Here is a 12,736-nt window from a genome sequence, read left to right on the forward strand (position 1 = left end):
CTGAACACTGCGGAAGTCTTCCACACTGCTGGCTGTGTGGTGCTGACACAAATTCCAGCTCACGCACGGGAGAGCGAGCGGTCGCTCCCGAGCAGCTGCTGCAGCCTCCCAGTCCCAACGATCCAGACAAATGCCACATGTGAGTGAATCACGGGCTCACCAGCGGAGAAATGCTCGTCCCGTGTGAACAGCCCGGCTGCGTGCTTGGGAACGGCGCTGCGCTGCCTCGCAGCCTCGCTGCCTCGCTGCCTCGCTGCCTCCGGTGTAAACCCGGCGTAGCGAGTGTGGGGGGACGGGGGGGGGGGGGGGGGGGGGCGGGGGGGGACGGGGCCAAGACCATGTAGGGAGACTTCCAGTTCCTTGTTACGACACAAAACCCAGGAAGCGCAATCGAGTCGCTCAAGCATGACGTTTCTGACTTAGAGGAACTATAACAAAACGCGCGAGTGTTTTTTCCCCAGAGTTTTTGGGTTGGTAGACATGCCAGATACCCACATTAACCTGTAGAAGCACTAACAAAGTGGAATTTGCATGCTATGTCCCCTTTAACTTAAATCAACACCACTGCACTGAGGCGCATTACTCCGCTGGTCAACAGCTCAACTGCTCCTCTGATGGTTTCTAATTATCAAACTGATCTTTATAATAACCTGCTGAATTCATATTTATGTTCCTGGATAAACGGGCCGTCGCTTCTTCTGCAACAATGAAGTTAAAACACTGCGCTGCGTCATAACCTGCGGTAGGAGCATCTGTCTGCAGGAGTGTATGTGTGAGAGTGTGTGCTCGTCTCTGTCCCTCTTCACACACAAACTTATAACCACGTGTATTAAGATATTCATCGATGATGTCGGATCATGACTCCGGTTATGACACACACACACACACACACACACACACACACACACACACACACACACACACACACACACACACACACACACACACACACACACACACACACACACACACACACACACACACACACACACACACACACACACACACACACACACACTCTTAAACCAATCCTGAAAACCAAGCCTGAGGATCTAGTACATCTTAGAATATCATACAATACCTTCCTGACATTCAAGTGATGTGTTCAGTGTAGCCGGAAGGAACTGTCCTAATGGATTACTCTAACAAGCTTAACAGCACTCAGGCCAAGCTAACAAAGCAAGAGGCAGTGGGCTGGAGACAAAATGCAAAGAGATGGATGTAATCACTGGAAGGGGAGAGAAGGGAAACCGATAAGCGACAGAGAAAGAAAGAAATAACTTTTCTAGTTACAGCACTTCTCTCGAACAACACTTGACGTGGGCTGGAGGCTAAAATCACAGACTTCCACCTCATTCACAACATGAATTTATCTTTCCCAAAAACTCAGATACAGACAAAGGCGGTAATATTGTCACATCAATGACAATACAGAATGGTATGGTATAAACAGGAGGTAATCCAATTCATCATTTTCAATGAAACTGTCCGTTGATGCTTTCTTTACTGAGCTTTTCAGTGGCAGATCAAGGAATTTTCTTTCCCCTTATTTTAACATTGCGAAACTTGATGTCAGAGAATAATTAGTGGATCTCAAATTAGACATGTTTAGGGGACTGATATTGAATGTGTGCAAGTTGAGGGAACTGTTGGCCTTGGGGGGGTATGCACTCTGTCTTGTAGCCTCGGAGACCAAGATGATATCTGGTCTTGGTGAAGACTGATTTTCAGCTGCCTCTCCAGGTCAACCGACATCACCGAGTCTAATGCAGATGAGAGCAGCCTAGCAGAGCAGTTCACACACTGGCCATCGCCGGCATGGAGGTGTTATGTTTTTGGGTTGTCCGTCTATCCGTGCCATTCCTGTGAATGCGATATCTCGATCTGAACGGTTAGATGTTGGAACCTGATAGGCTCTGGGCCTGCCGCACCACAACAAGTGCCCGTCTGGTTGGCTACAGGGTCATCAGCTGGGGAACACCATTCACTGATGTTTCGCCCCTTATCTCCTCGTAGCAGGGCATTAAACCTCAATCTCGTGTCCGTCCCAGACAAGAGCAGCAAGGGTGCTGGTCTCCCGCTGGTGGTATCTGTAGACTTTCCTTGTCTTGGGTCCTCATCTGGCTCTATTGGTGGCCACTTGCCTCTTTCTTTCCACAACCTCCAGCAGCTTCCTGAGAACCTGGTCTTGTCTCCACCTGAACCAGCCCTGTGTAACTTGCAAGAGTGTGTTGGAGGCAGGCGTTGGTGGTCACACAGACGTCACAGGCCTGTTCTGTCCCCAGCCACTGGTGTAGATTGCGGGGGGAGGGAAGGGTGTTGTAGGTTGCCCTAATAAAGAAAGTGAGGCTTGAAGCAGCTTCCATAAATATATCAAGAAAGGAAATTTCTTCAAATTTGGTACAAATATTTACTTGGACTCAAGGATGAATTGATTGGAATTTGGTGGTCAAAGGTCAAATGTCACTGTGACCTCACAAAGCACATGTTTTGCCTTGTGAATGTGATATCTCCGGAACACCTTGAGGTAATTCTTTCACATTTGGCACAAACATTCAATTGAACTTGGATTTCATTTTGGTAGCCAAAGGTCAAAGTATGTTCATGTTTTTCTTGAACATGATACCTTAAGATAAGCTTGAGTAAATCTTGGTACAAACATTCATGCGCCTGGAGGTAAAAGTCAAAGGTCACAATGACCTCACAGGACTGTGATTGGGATATATCAGGACTGCCTGTTGGGAATTTCATCATATCAGGCACAATTCAATTTAACTCATGGATGACCTGATTAGAATTCGGTGGTCAAGGGGCAAATGTCATTGTGACTTTTTGTGTTTTGTCTTTTGAATGCAATATCTCAGGAACATCTCAAGGGAATTCTTTCATATTAGGAATACATGTTCACTTGGAATCACTGGTTAACTGATTAGATCTCGTAGTCAAAGGTCAAGATCAAAGTGCCCTCAAAAAATGTTTTTGGCCTCTTGAATGTGATATCTCTAGACTGCTTGAGGGAATTTCTTCAACTTCTGATCAGAAGATCAAAGATAAAGTGATAACATTTCAGTGGTCAAAGGTCAAAAGTCACAGTGACCTATGAATCTGAGAAAATATATATGTCGAAATATATACACAGAAACTGTACTGGTTGGTGGAGGCATACAACCACAGTGCTGTAATTCTAGTCTTCAGCTGTTCCCCCTTCATTATGAAAGTGGGCGCCTTGGCTGTAGTACAGCTATGTCTCCCCCAGCTGATTACCTCAGCAATGGTCTTAAGGACGTGGTCATGTCTTCAATGATAGCGCCTCTCAACCAGGGCCTTGGAACAGCTGCTGAGGATGTGCTCAAGGGTGCCTGTCTTTGGACAAAGTGGTTGTTTTAGCTTTGCCTCAAGTGAACCGGTTGGATGGACTAGGTAGGATATCATAGACTTACTGGATCAGGAACTTGGAGTTCCATTTCCAGATGTTGTGCCTGGTGACAATCTCCTCCATGACCTGTTCCCAGACTAAGGGGAGCTTTCCCTCACAGCCATGGTCTTTGAAGTGGTGAAAACTTTGCATAAATTTTATCTGACTGGCACATTTCATGATCTCTCCTTTTTTCCAGCCACTTCCTGCAGTCTTCAGTAATACACATGCAAACTGGTAAATAGACAATGAGATGGAGATGTTACCAAGATCCATGGTTTTGTAGCGTATTTTGTTAGCGTATTTTATGGTCAGAGTTTAAAGGTTCACATGCATTTATGAGGTATTAAATGAGACATATGCTGCAATCTGTACACGAAGGGTTAGGGTTAGAACAGTATCCCTGTTCGAAAAAATGGGCCAGCATCATTGAAGTGAATTTTCCTTTGCCAGCTTCTTAGTCTCCATGTTCATTTTTGGAATAGCCAAAGTGAACCTATGCTTTATGCCCTGTCTAAATTAGGGCTGGGCGATATATGGAAAACATATTTTCTTCACATCAGCAGGTGGGGCGTCGCTTCTTCTGCAACACAGTGAAGTTAAAACACAGCGTTGCGTCACAATCTGCCGGAGGAAACTTCTCTTCTGTCTGCAGGAGACTCCAACACCGGACCTTTAATAAACGTCTGTCCAAATCCTGAAGCAGCAGTGGTTATAATTATTCAGTGGTGCAAACCCGCTTAAACAATGAATGTAGCAGAAAACATAATCATTATGTTCTGTAACTGCAACGATGCAGAGTCGTCCACCTCCATGCTGTAGCCCAAACATTAGCACGTGTGCTGCTGCTCCTACACGCTGTGTGCGTCAACCTAACATGACGTGGGTGTAACTCTATTCCAGCCACATGATCGGTTCGGCGCTATTCTCATCGTCATTGTCAAAACATGGATAGAATGAGTTCTATCGACATTTATACTGACATATCTTATATTTCTATCGAGGAAAAGTTATGCCGCGATAATTATCTCTATCGTTTTATTAAACTACGATATTCTGCTGGATTCCAAAAAGAATTCGTGGTAATGTTGGAAGAAATTATACAAAAAAAAAAATTTAGATAAAATAAAAATGGACAACCTATAGAAATTACCTTTTCAGCAGCTGCTTAAAGATAACCGCAAATTCAGGAGCTCTGGTGGATTTGGGAAAGGCGTTCCAAAATTTGGGAACTACAACTGTAAACGCCTCTGGTTTTAAAAACAAAAGTACGGGGAACAGATAAAAGGCCTTGATCAGATGATCTTTACCATTCTCGGTGGCAGGGAGGCAACTACAGTGATCAAACTCTTTTCCAGACACAGTCTGTTTCTTTGCTTTGTTTTGACACACAAATATGTGGATCCAAAGGGTAATAGCTCCTCCAAAGCTTTCTTTCCCAGCTCAGGGTGTTTCTTCTTCACAAACACCTAAAACCGTGTGAGAGTGGAAGTGTCAAACTTCATCTGTAGGCCAAGGTCAGGTGACAGATCCAAGAGTTTTCCCTGATAATTGCAGGAAGCTTTCTTCTGTTTGATTCAGACAAGAGAAATGGGTTTCTCACCCAATCCAGCTGTGCTGATTTCTCCTCAATGTCAGGGAAGTAAGAGGTAAAACCACTAATCAAGTTGGCCAAATGTCCCTCTATGATTGACTTCACAGGAGCGCTCTGCTCATCCTCACTAGAGAGGAAAGCATCCAACCGAGGAAAGCAGGTGAAATCACAGCTCTGCATTCTTCAGGAAACCACACACATTGTCATACAGGTTCAGAATATATATGTCTCTGCTCTGCAGACCCACATTCGTTCAGTTTGATGAATATATCTGCCAGATAACATAGCTTTGCAAGCCAGTCTGTGTCATCAAACAAGGTGTCATGGGCAGAACTGTGCTCCGACAGAAAGGTGCGCACTTCCGATCTTAATTCCAATAGTCTGTTCAGTAGAGAGAGAGAGCCTGCGCACTTCTGTGTGTATGAGCAGTTGTGTGTGTTCAGCTCCGATGTTTTCACAAAGGAAGTTAAACAGTCGCGCATTAAGTGGGTTTGACTAAATGTTTTTTTTTACTATGACGCTGTCGTTCAAAACGTCATGCAACACAGGATTTATTTTCCTGGTCTAGTGCTTCCCTGTGTATAACACAGTGAGTCCAATGCACTTCAGGATTTTCATTTCTAATACGTGCTATGAGCCTTTTCAGCCGGCCTGTCATTGACGCAGCTCCGTCAGTACACACACTGCTGCAGGATACCCAGCTCAGACCGTTTTCACAGAAGAAGGCATTAACAACATACAAAATGTCCTCTCCGGTTGTTTTGCAGTCCAAACTCTAACAGAAAAGTACATGTTCACAAATGTCATCAGTATCAATGTATCTGACGCAAGCAATAAGCTGTGCCTTCCAACTGACATCTGTCGATTCATCCAGCTGGACTAAAAATGCTTCACCAAATTTTTCCGCAATGTGGCTTACCCACATGGCACTGATGTTTTGTGCTGATATGTCGTCGCAGGTGCGCTGGCTTCATGAAACTGAATCTGGGTTGCAGCTCATCGAAGTAAATCCCATTAAAACATATTCTTCCTGATACTGCCGATATTATGTTGGCTCTGTTTTTGCTTTCTCCTTGTTTTCAGCTGCATTGCTGCAACGTTTCAACCACAAATCCATTTTTGTTGATTTTGTTTTATTCAGAATTGAAACTGGCTTCACATTTATAGTGAACAAACATCATCATGAACGTGACTTGGGAAACGATCAACTTACATTTACCTTTTTATTGAACTTATAATTATCTTATGACAGATGTGTTTTTCTTCTGATATTTTATTTTTCTAACATTTAAAAAATAATCTCGAGTACCCCCTCCAGTACTCCAAAGTACCCCTAGGGGTACTTGTACCCCTATTTGAGAATCACTGATCTATTGTGTGTAGTCTGTTATAAATAAAGTTGTATTTTTTTAGAAAGCTGCATGAAAGTGAGATCTTATTTTCTCTACAGTCCGTGCTCTCCTTTCCTAACCCCTTACAGACTCTTCTTCACATCTTTCCTTGAACTTATGACGTTTTTCCATCAGGGTCAAGGAACAGTGGTTAGGAAAGGAGATTATTTTGACTTTCCAACCTAGCACTAGAAAATAGACACACAAAGAGACACTGGAGACAAAACGAGTCACACTGGAGTAATTATATTTTGGATATAAAAAGACAAAAAGATTAAATCAAGAAAGATGCTGAAAATCGTTGATGGTTGCGGCCTTAGTTTGAATAACTGTGAACCATAAGCCAAAAGCTCACCAAGTTGGAGTTAGGGGTGTTAGCAACGCAGACATCAGGCCATATGGAGTCAGTTTAGTGGAAGCTTATCTATGTCACACCCCCCCCCCCCCACACACACACACACACACAGACAGAGAGAGAGACACAGTTTCACTCTCAGTAACCAACACTCAAGAACACAATGCACTGTGTGATTCATGATAAACATCCTTCACATATTTTCAGGATCTTTATGAAAATGTCACAGCTCACTGTCAACACTCTCTCACACAGAGAGAGAGAGAGAGAGAGAGAGAGAGAGAGAGAGAGAGAGATCGATCACTCTTCTGAACTTTGTACCGGAGCTTGAGTAACATAGTCAGAAGCTACCAGTCGGAGTGCAATTTGATATTTCAGCAACTCATAGCATGCAACCACATCCAGAGAGTAAAGCTTGGGCTGTAAGGGAGCAAAACTCAGCCAGTGAGTATCTGTTGTATCTGGTGACGTGCTGCAACGCCACAGCTGTAGTGGCAGCTGACTGATGCCGTCCTCCAGGAGACACTAGGAGAAGGGCCTCTGCTTTGTGCAGGGCGACTGAACCCTTTGCGTAAACACAACAAAGGGCAATCCTATGAGAGCTGCCGTTTTCAATCTGAGGTCAAACTTCTGGCAACAAAAAAAAAAAAACACTTCTTCCTCAACCCAGCCTTTTATCAGCAAGCACCAAAGAGCACATCAAACTGGTGAATGAAAAGTACAGGGGGATTCTGTCTCCATGGTTCACGGAGCAGAATGTGGCTCAGTCTCCTGCAAGAGACTGCGTAGTTTATCATCTCGAAACCATGGTGTATTTGGAGAATAGACTACAGAACAGTTCGTATCATTTGGACAGCTACAGAGCACTGGGCACTTTAATCTGATTAGGATGCTGGTAGAAGCCCATCTGCCTTTAGTGACAGCAGTTCACTGCCCCCCCCCCCCCCCCAGACTGGCAACGAGCCTGTATAGAATAACTTTCCATTATCTTTTCCCTTTTATATGAGAATGTCTCTTAAAATGTCTCTCTGTGCTCAATGTGCATGTAGGAGACACCCCCAAATAACAAGCATCCCTAGATGTGTCGGGCTGGAGAGAGGGTGAGATGTAAAGGTTTTCAAATCCGGTGACATGGCATCAAGTGAAAAGCTCGTACCTGTTAACTCGTCCGGCTCCAGTCCCGTTTCTGTGTCTATCCCACAAACAGCGAAGTAGTGGGCGAAGCGACAGGGCACCGCGCCGGACGCCGCGGGGCTCGCGCTCATCTCGGTGCTGTCCGCTTCTACCGCTCACAAACACATCTCCGGAGGATGGACACGTGGGACACTGCTACGGTCCTCCAAACTGCTCTCCTAAGCCGATTCCCCGCTGTGCTTAAAAGGTTCGGGAATAAGCCGACATTTCTTTTTGCGAGCTGTTCTGGAAACAGTGGTCTTTCCTTCGTCTTTCCGCCCGTGTAAGCGAATCTTCCCGACTCACGCTGACAAAGCCGAAGGCAAGAGAGCTCCGCCCTGCGCCGGGAGGAGCCGCCCGGCGCCGGGCGGGATTTTTCAAATCAGCGTCCCCCCCCATTCACTTCGATCCGTACCAGTCTGTTGCAACGGTGGGAATCACAGCTCTTTAAAGCAGAGGTCTTCAACAGGGGGTCCGCGACATTGTTTGGTTGATTAGACAATTTTTAATATATTTTTAATTTAAAAAAAAAAATTCCAACCAATTTTATTTCCACAAATTTAAATGTCTTTAAATACACATTAACATGAATCCAACATATTGTAGCGAACGGATACATGGAGGCAGAAGACGTTATCTTTCAGTCAGCAATGCACACATTGAGCGACACACAGGAGCTCTCTCAAGCTGGGCACAGGTTCACTCACACCTCACACCTAGACCTGTGCCTCCAAGCCTCCTGTACACAAAGAGGAGGACCTCTTCAAACTGTGTATAAAAACACAATTTTATACAATATATATAGTAGGGGGTCCCTGCTCCATCTCTCCATCAGTTTGGGGGTCCTTGGCCTGAAAACCCCCTGCTTTAAAGGAACCACCTTCAGCTGATGTTCTACCGGGTGGTTTTCCATTTGTCTCTCTTGGATTTGCAGCCTTATATGATTCATTTCCAAGTCAGATTTTTACATGTATTTCCAGCTTGTACAGCTGCTTCCTTCACCAGAGCTATTGGAACACCAGAACAAAATTTCAAGTTTCATTTCTTAGTTTCATTGTAACTTACTGTAACTCGTATCAACTGAGAGATCAGCTGTGCTGTGGACATGGGTGTGCTCTCTCCCTTAATGTAATGATCAGTATTGCTTTGTGGAAAAAATGGTGCTAGTTTTTATTATTGTACAGGTGCTGTTTATTAAGTGTAAACCTCTATAGGCCTCTAAATTGTCCCTCTCTGGCAGCACGGTGGTTCACACTGCTGCTCACAGCGCATTGCTACCTGACAACACAAAGTTTCTCTGTTGGAATCACAGTTTAGCTGTTGTATGTTCTCCCCCGTGTTTGCATAGGTTTTCTCTGGGTACTAAGGTTTCTTCCCAAAAAACCATGCAGATAGGGAATTAAGCTGATGGACTGTGAGTGTAGTCACTGAGTGTAAATGGGTGAATGTCTTTATATGTCAGCCCTGTGATGGACTAGCCAGGGTGTGTCACACATCTCACCCAATGTCAGCGGGGATTGGCCCCAGCTCCCCCACGACCCTGAAGTGGATAAGTTGTATAGATAATGCATGGATGGATTTTCGGATTATCTGGTTTAAAAGTGTCGTCCTCGTCTTCCTGTAATATACATTCACAATTGTAGTGAACACAAACACGTTATGAAAAATCATTTGCATAAATGTTTTATTATTTCTGGTCACCTCACATAGCAATACCAGTCATTTTGTAGACAGGTCGTCAATAAAATTACTTTGGCTAAAATGACTGAAAAATCCACTGTGGTCAACAGATAAAATGTCATCGATCAGTACCTTTGAATATGAAGAGAGACCTGTTATTATCATCAGATAACATTTTATTTAAGGTTCAGCAAATCAAGAACGTTTATTTTGTAGCTAGCTGTGTTGTTATTAAACAAAGAAATTAATGTTGTCATCGCCTTCTATTTGCTACAGCTAGCAGTGCAGATCCCAAAGTATCCACTAGATGGCAACATAAGACGAGGATTGTTCCTTAGGCTACATATTTTCAGTATGTGTGGACAATTACAAGTACTTTTTTTTAGGTACTTGTACTTTACCTGATAATTTCCATTTCATGCTACTTTATACTTCTACTACAATACATCTCAGAGGATATTTTTACTTTTTACTTCATTTGATAACTTACTTAAGATACTAGTTACTTTTCAGTTTCAGATTTTATAAAGAATCTGTGAATAACCATCAATCAATTTTTCATAAATCACAAATTAAGCTTAAGAAGGTGTGACATATTCTGCCCTTAAGCCTCAGCAAGAGTAAGGAACTACCAAAAAAAAACTATTCACAAGGAAAGATTTTTAGAAACCTCAGAGAGATCCAGATGAGAGGGATTCCTCTACCAGGATGGACAGAAGTGAAATAACAATATTTACAACATTGATGAGGAAAGACAGTGTCTAACATTAATGATGAGGTTAATCAATCAAAAGTATTTGTACATAAGAAAATGTCTGAGAGAGATAAAGGGAACAGTAATTAAAATTGTCATCATAGAGGTATTGCCATTATTAATAGTATATGTGAGTAGGGATATTGTATATCTAAGCAATCTAGTTGTGATCATAATCCTATGTCAGCTGCTAGCAGAATCACGATCCACCATCACGATCCATCATATTGGCAGCAGCAGCGATCCTGGATCTGCAAATGATAAAGCACAAGGACTCTGGGGAAGAATTCAAGTCAGTAATATGTCTTGTTGAGACATTAATGCGATGAGGAGAGGAAAGAGAAGGTCCATGTGTCATGTGTCCTAACTTAGAGCAGGTCCAAAAACTGAACCAGCTCTAATTAGAAGCTTTATTAAAAAAGCATTGAAGATTAGATTTTGACAGCAAAGAGTTAATCAACCTAGAGGTCTGGTTTACTCTCAGAGTTCCTTAGCCCTGCTTTCTGAAACAGGGCCCTAGAAATGCAGCTGAATCATCAGAAAAGATGGAGACTGTTTTCTGAGTTCAACATACTCAGGATATTTCTCCGATATCCAGCTGAACTCAATCCAACAAACTCAATCAGGCTTAATGGTCACACAACGTTTGTTGTCAACGCAGTAAGTCTACCCAGTACTTTAGATATGAGCTTTTGCGTGTAAAAGGGGCGGTGTTTACTGCATATGACCAATCACGGACATAGACAAGTGTAGTGGCAGCAGAGCCGCATATTTCACAACGAGTAGCAAACTACTACATTAAAAAAGTATAAGGAGTACAATCACATTAACCAGGAAAAAAAAACACAGCTGCAAAGTCGCTGTGTGAATGCTTATAAGTAAATGTTTGATTTGTAAAACTGTCATTAGGGCAAGAATAGATCTGACTATAATTTCGTTTGTGTTTCCATTACATTAATGTGTATTTTACATGTATTCTCATTGTGTGTATGACAGTTTTAATCTTCTTTTTTCACAGGCAACCCAGGTGGGTTCAAGCGCACCTGGGAGCAAATCAAAAATAAACATATACTGCAAAGCAGTAAGTAGGCTGATTGTCATATCTTTTGAATTTTTTTCAATTTCTACTGTATATTGATATCAGTATACAAATGAGGTTTTGAACCCTACCCTAAATACCCTCCTCAGAGACCCTCTAACAATCCATGGGATCCATGGTGATCACTGATTCTTGAGAAGTGGGACAAAACAGGATCCAATATTGAAAAAATAAAACCTTAAGCTCAGAACAATTAAACTAAATGTATGTATCTACCATATACTAGGCTACTGAGCTATATGCTTTGATACAACCTCCCATCTTTTTTCTTTTTTAACAAAATGGGCTTATTTTGTGTCAACACCATCAGATACCAAAGTATTTTTAAGATTTAAAAACACATTTACGTTTTAGGAGACAGATTACATTTTCACATTGACCAACAATTACAAAAAAAATATGAAATATTTAAAAAATATTCATCTGCAGGTGGTGACATTGATCTGACAGAGTTGACGTAAACTTGAATTTGTAGTTATTTTAGCTCTCAAATACATTGAATCAATGCAATTACAGCAATAAAACAAACAAACCAAACAATGAATAGGTTGTTTGCAAACATTTTATTCACATTTAAGTGTGTATTTAATTTCGACTTTGGATTCCTTTGGCCTCAGCGTTTTGTATCTCAGAGTAAATTGCCTCATTTTGTTATTTCTTCTTTTCCTCTGTTCTCTTTCAGTCAAATCCTTTATTTGCTATATTTTTCCTTCCCTAACTCTCTGTCTCCATCTCCGTCTCTCCTATCTTAGAAATTCTTCTTTTAATTCTGGCTGTGTACTGATTTTCTCTGTCTGCTTTGTGATACTCTCTGTTCCTCATTTTCCTTTACTAGAGAGGGAGTGTGTCTATGTACCTTCACAATTATGTGTGTGTAAGCCCTATGTTCCCTCAACCCTGATAGAGCAGATGACTATCTATTCACAAAAGCAATAAAAAAGCTGAAAATGCTGATGCCATATATTTTGTATTTATATATTATTAGACAAACTAATAGTCTATTTCTATGTTTCCCGAAATGTGCCTGGGTGACCTCTGTTCCTCCAAACTGTGTTCGGCCTCCAGAGCGTTTCCCATGATGCTTCATGTTTCATACATCAGCTTTTTTACTCCATTCCAACATAACCTTTCATCATAAATCATAAATGTAATAAAACTTAGTAGAGATGGATTTCTTCTTTGCTGTTTAAACATGTTTCATATTTCATTCATAGTGATAACACTGAAATAGTTTAAGCAACAGTATGTGTACAGTGGTTTTCTGTACATTTGTTG

General features: G+C 42.2%; 1 protein-coding gene across 5 annotated transcripts in view; it reads right to left on the reverse strand.

Annotated features, from left to right (window-relative positions):
- dennd5b (DENN/MADD domain containing 5B) overlaps positions 1–8,276 on the reverse strand; it is a 56,453-nt gene extending 48,177 nt beyond the window's left edge. For 2 of the 5 annotated variants that reach the window (XM_034578995.1, XM_034578996.1), the window contains exon 1: positions 7,912–8,257. In XM_034578995.1, the coding sequence (XP_034434886.1) occupies positions 7,912–8,020 (109 nt within the window). In that variant the 5' untranslated portion in view covers positions 8,021–8,257. Of the gene's footprint in view, positions 1–7,911 lie in introns of all 5 variants that reach the window. The other 3 variants (XM_034578997.1, XM_034578998.1, XM_034578999.1) reach the window with 3 other exon arrangements.
- Positions 8,277–12,736: the final 4,460 nt, after the last annotated feature.

Source organism: Hippoglossus hippoglossus, chromosome 23, assembly GCF_009819705.1.
Source record: "Hippoglossus hippoglossus isolate fHipHip1 chromosome 23, fHipHip1.pri, whole genome shotgun sequence".
In the NCBI taxonomy this organism is placed as follows: Eukaryota; Metazoa; Chordata; class Actinopteri; order Pleuronectiformes; family Pleuronectidae; genus Hippoglossus; species Hippoglossus hippoglossus.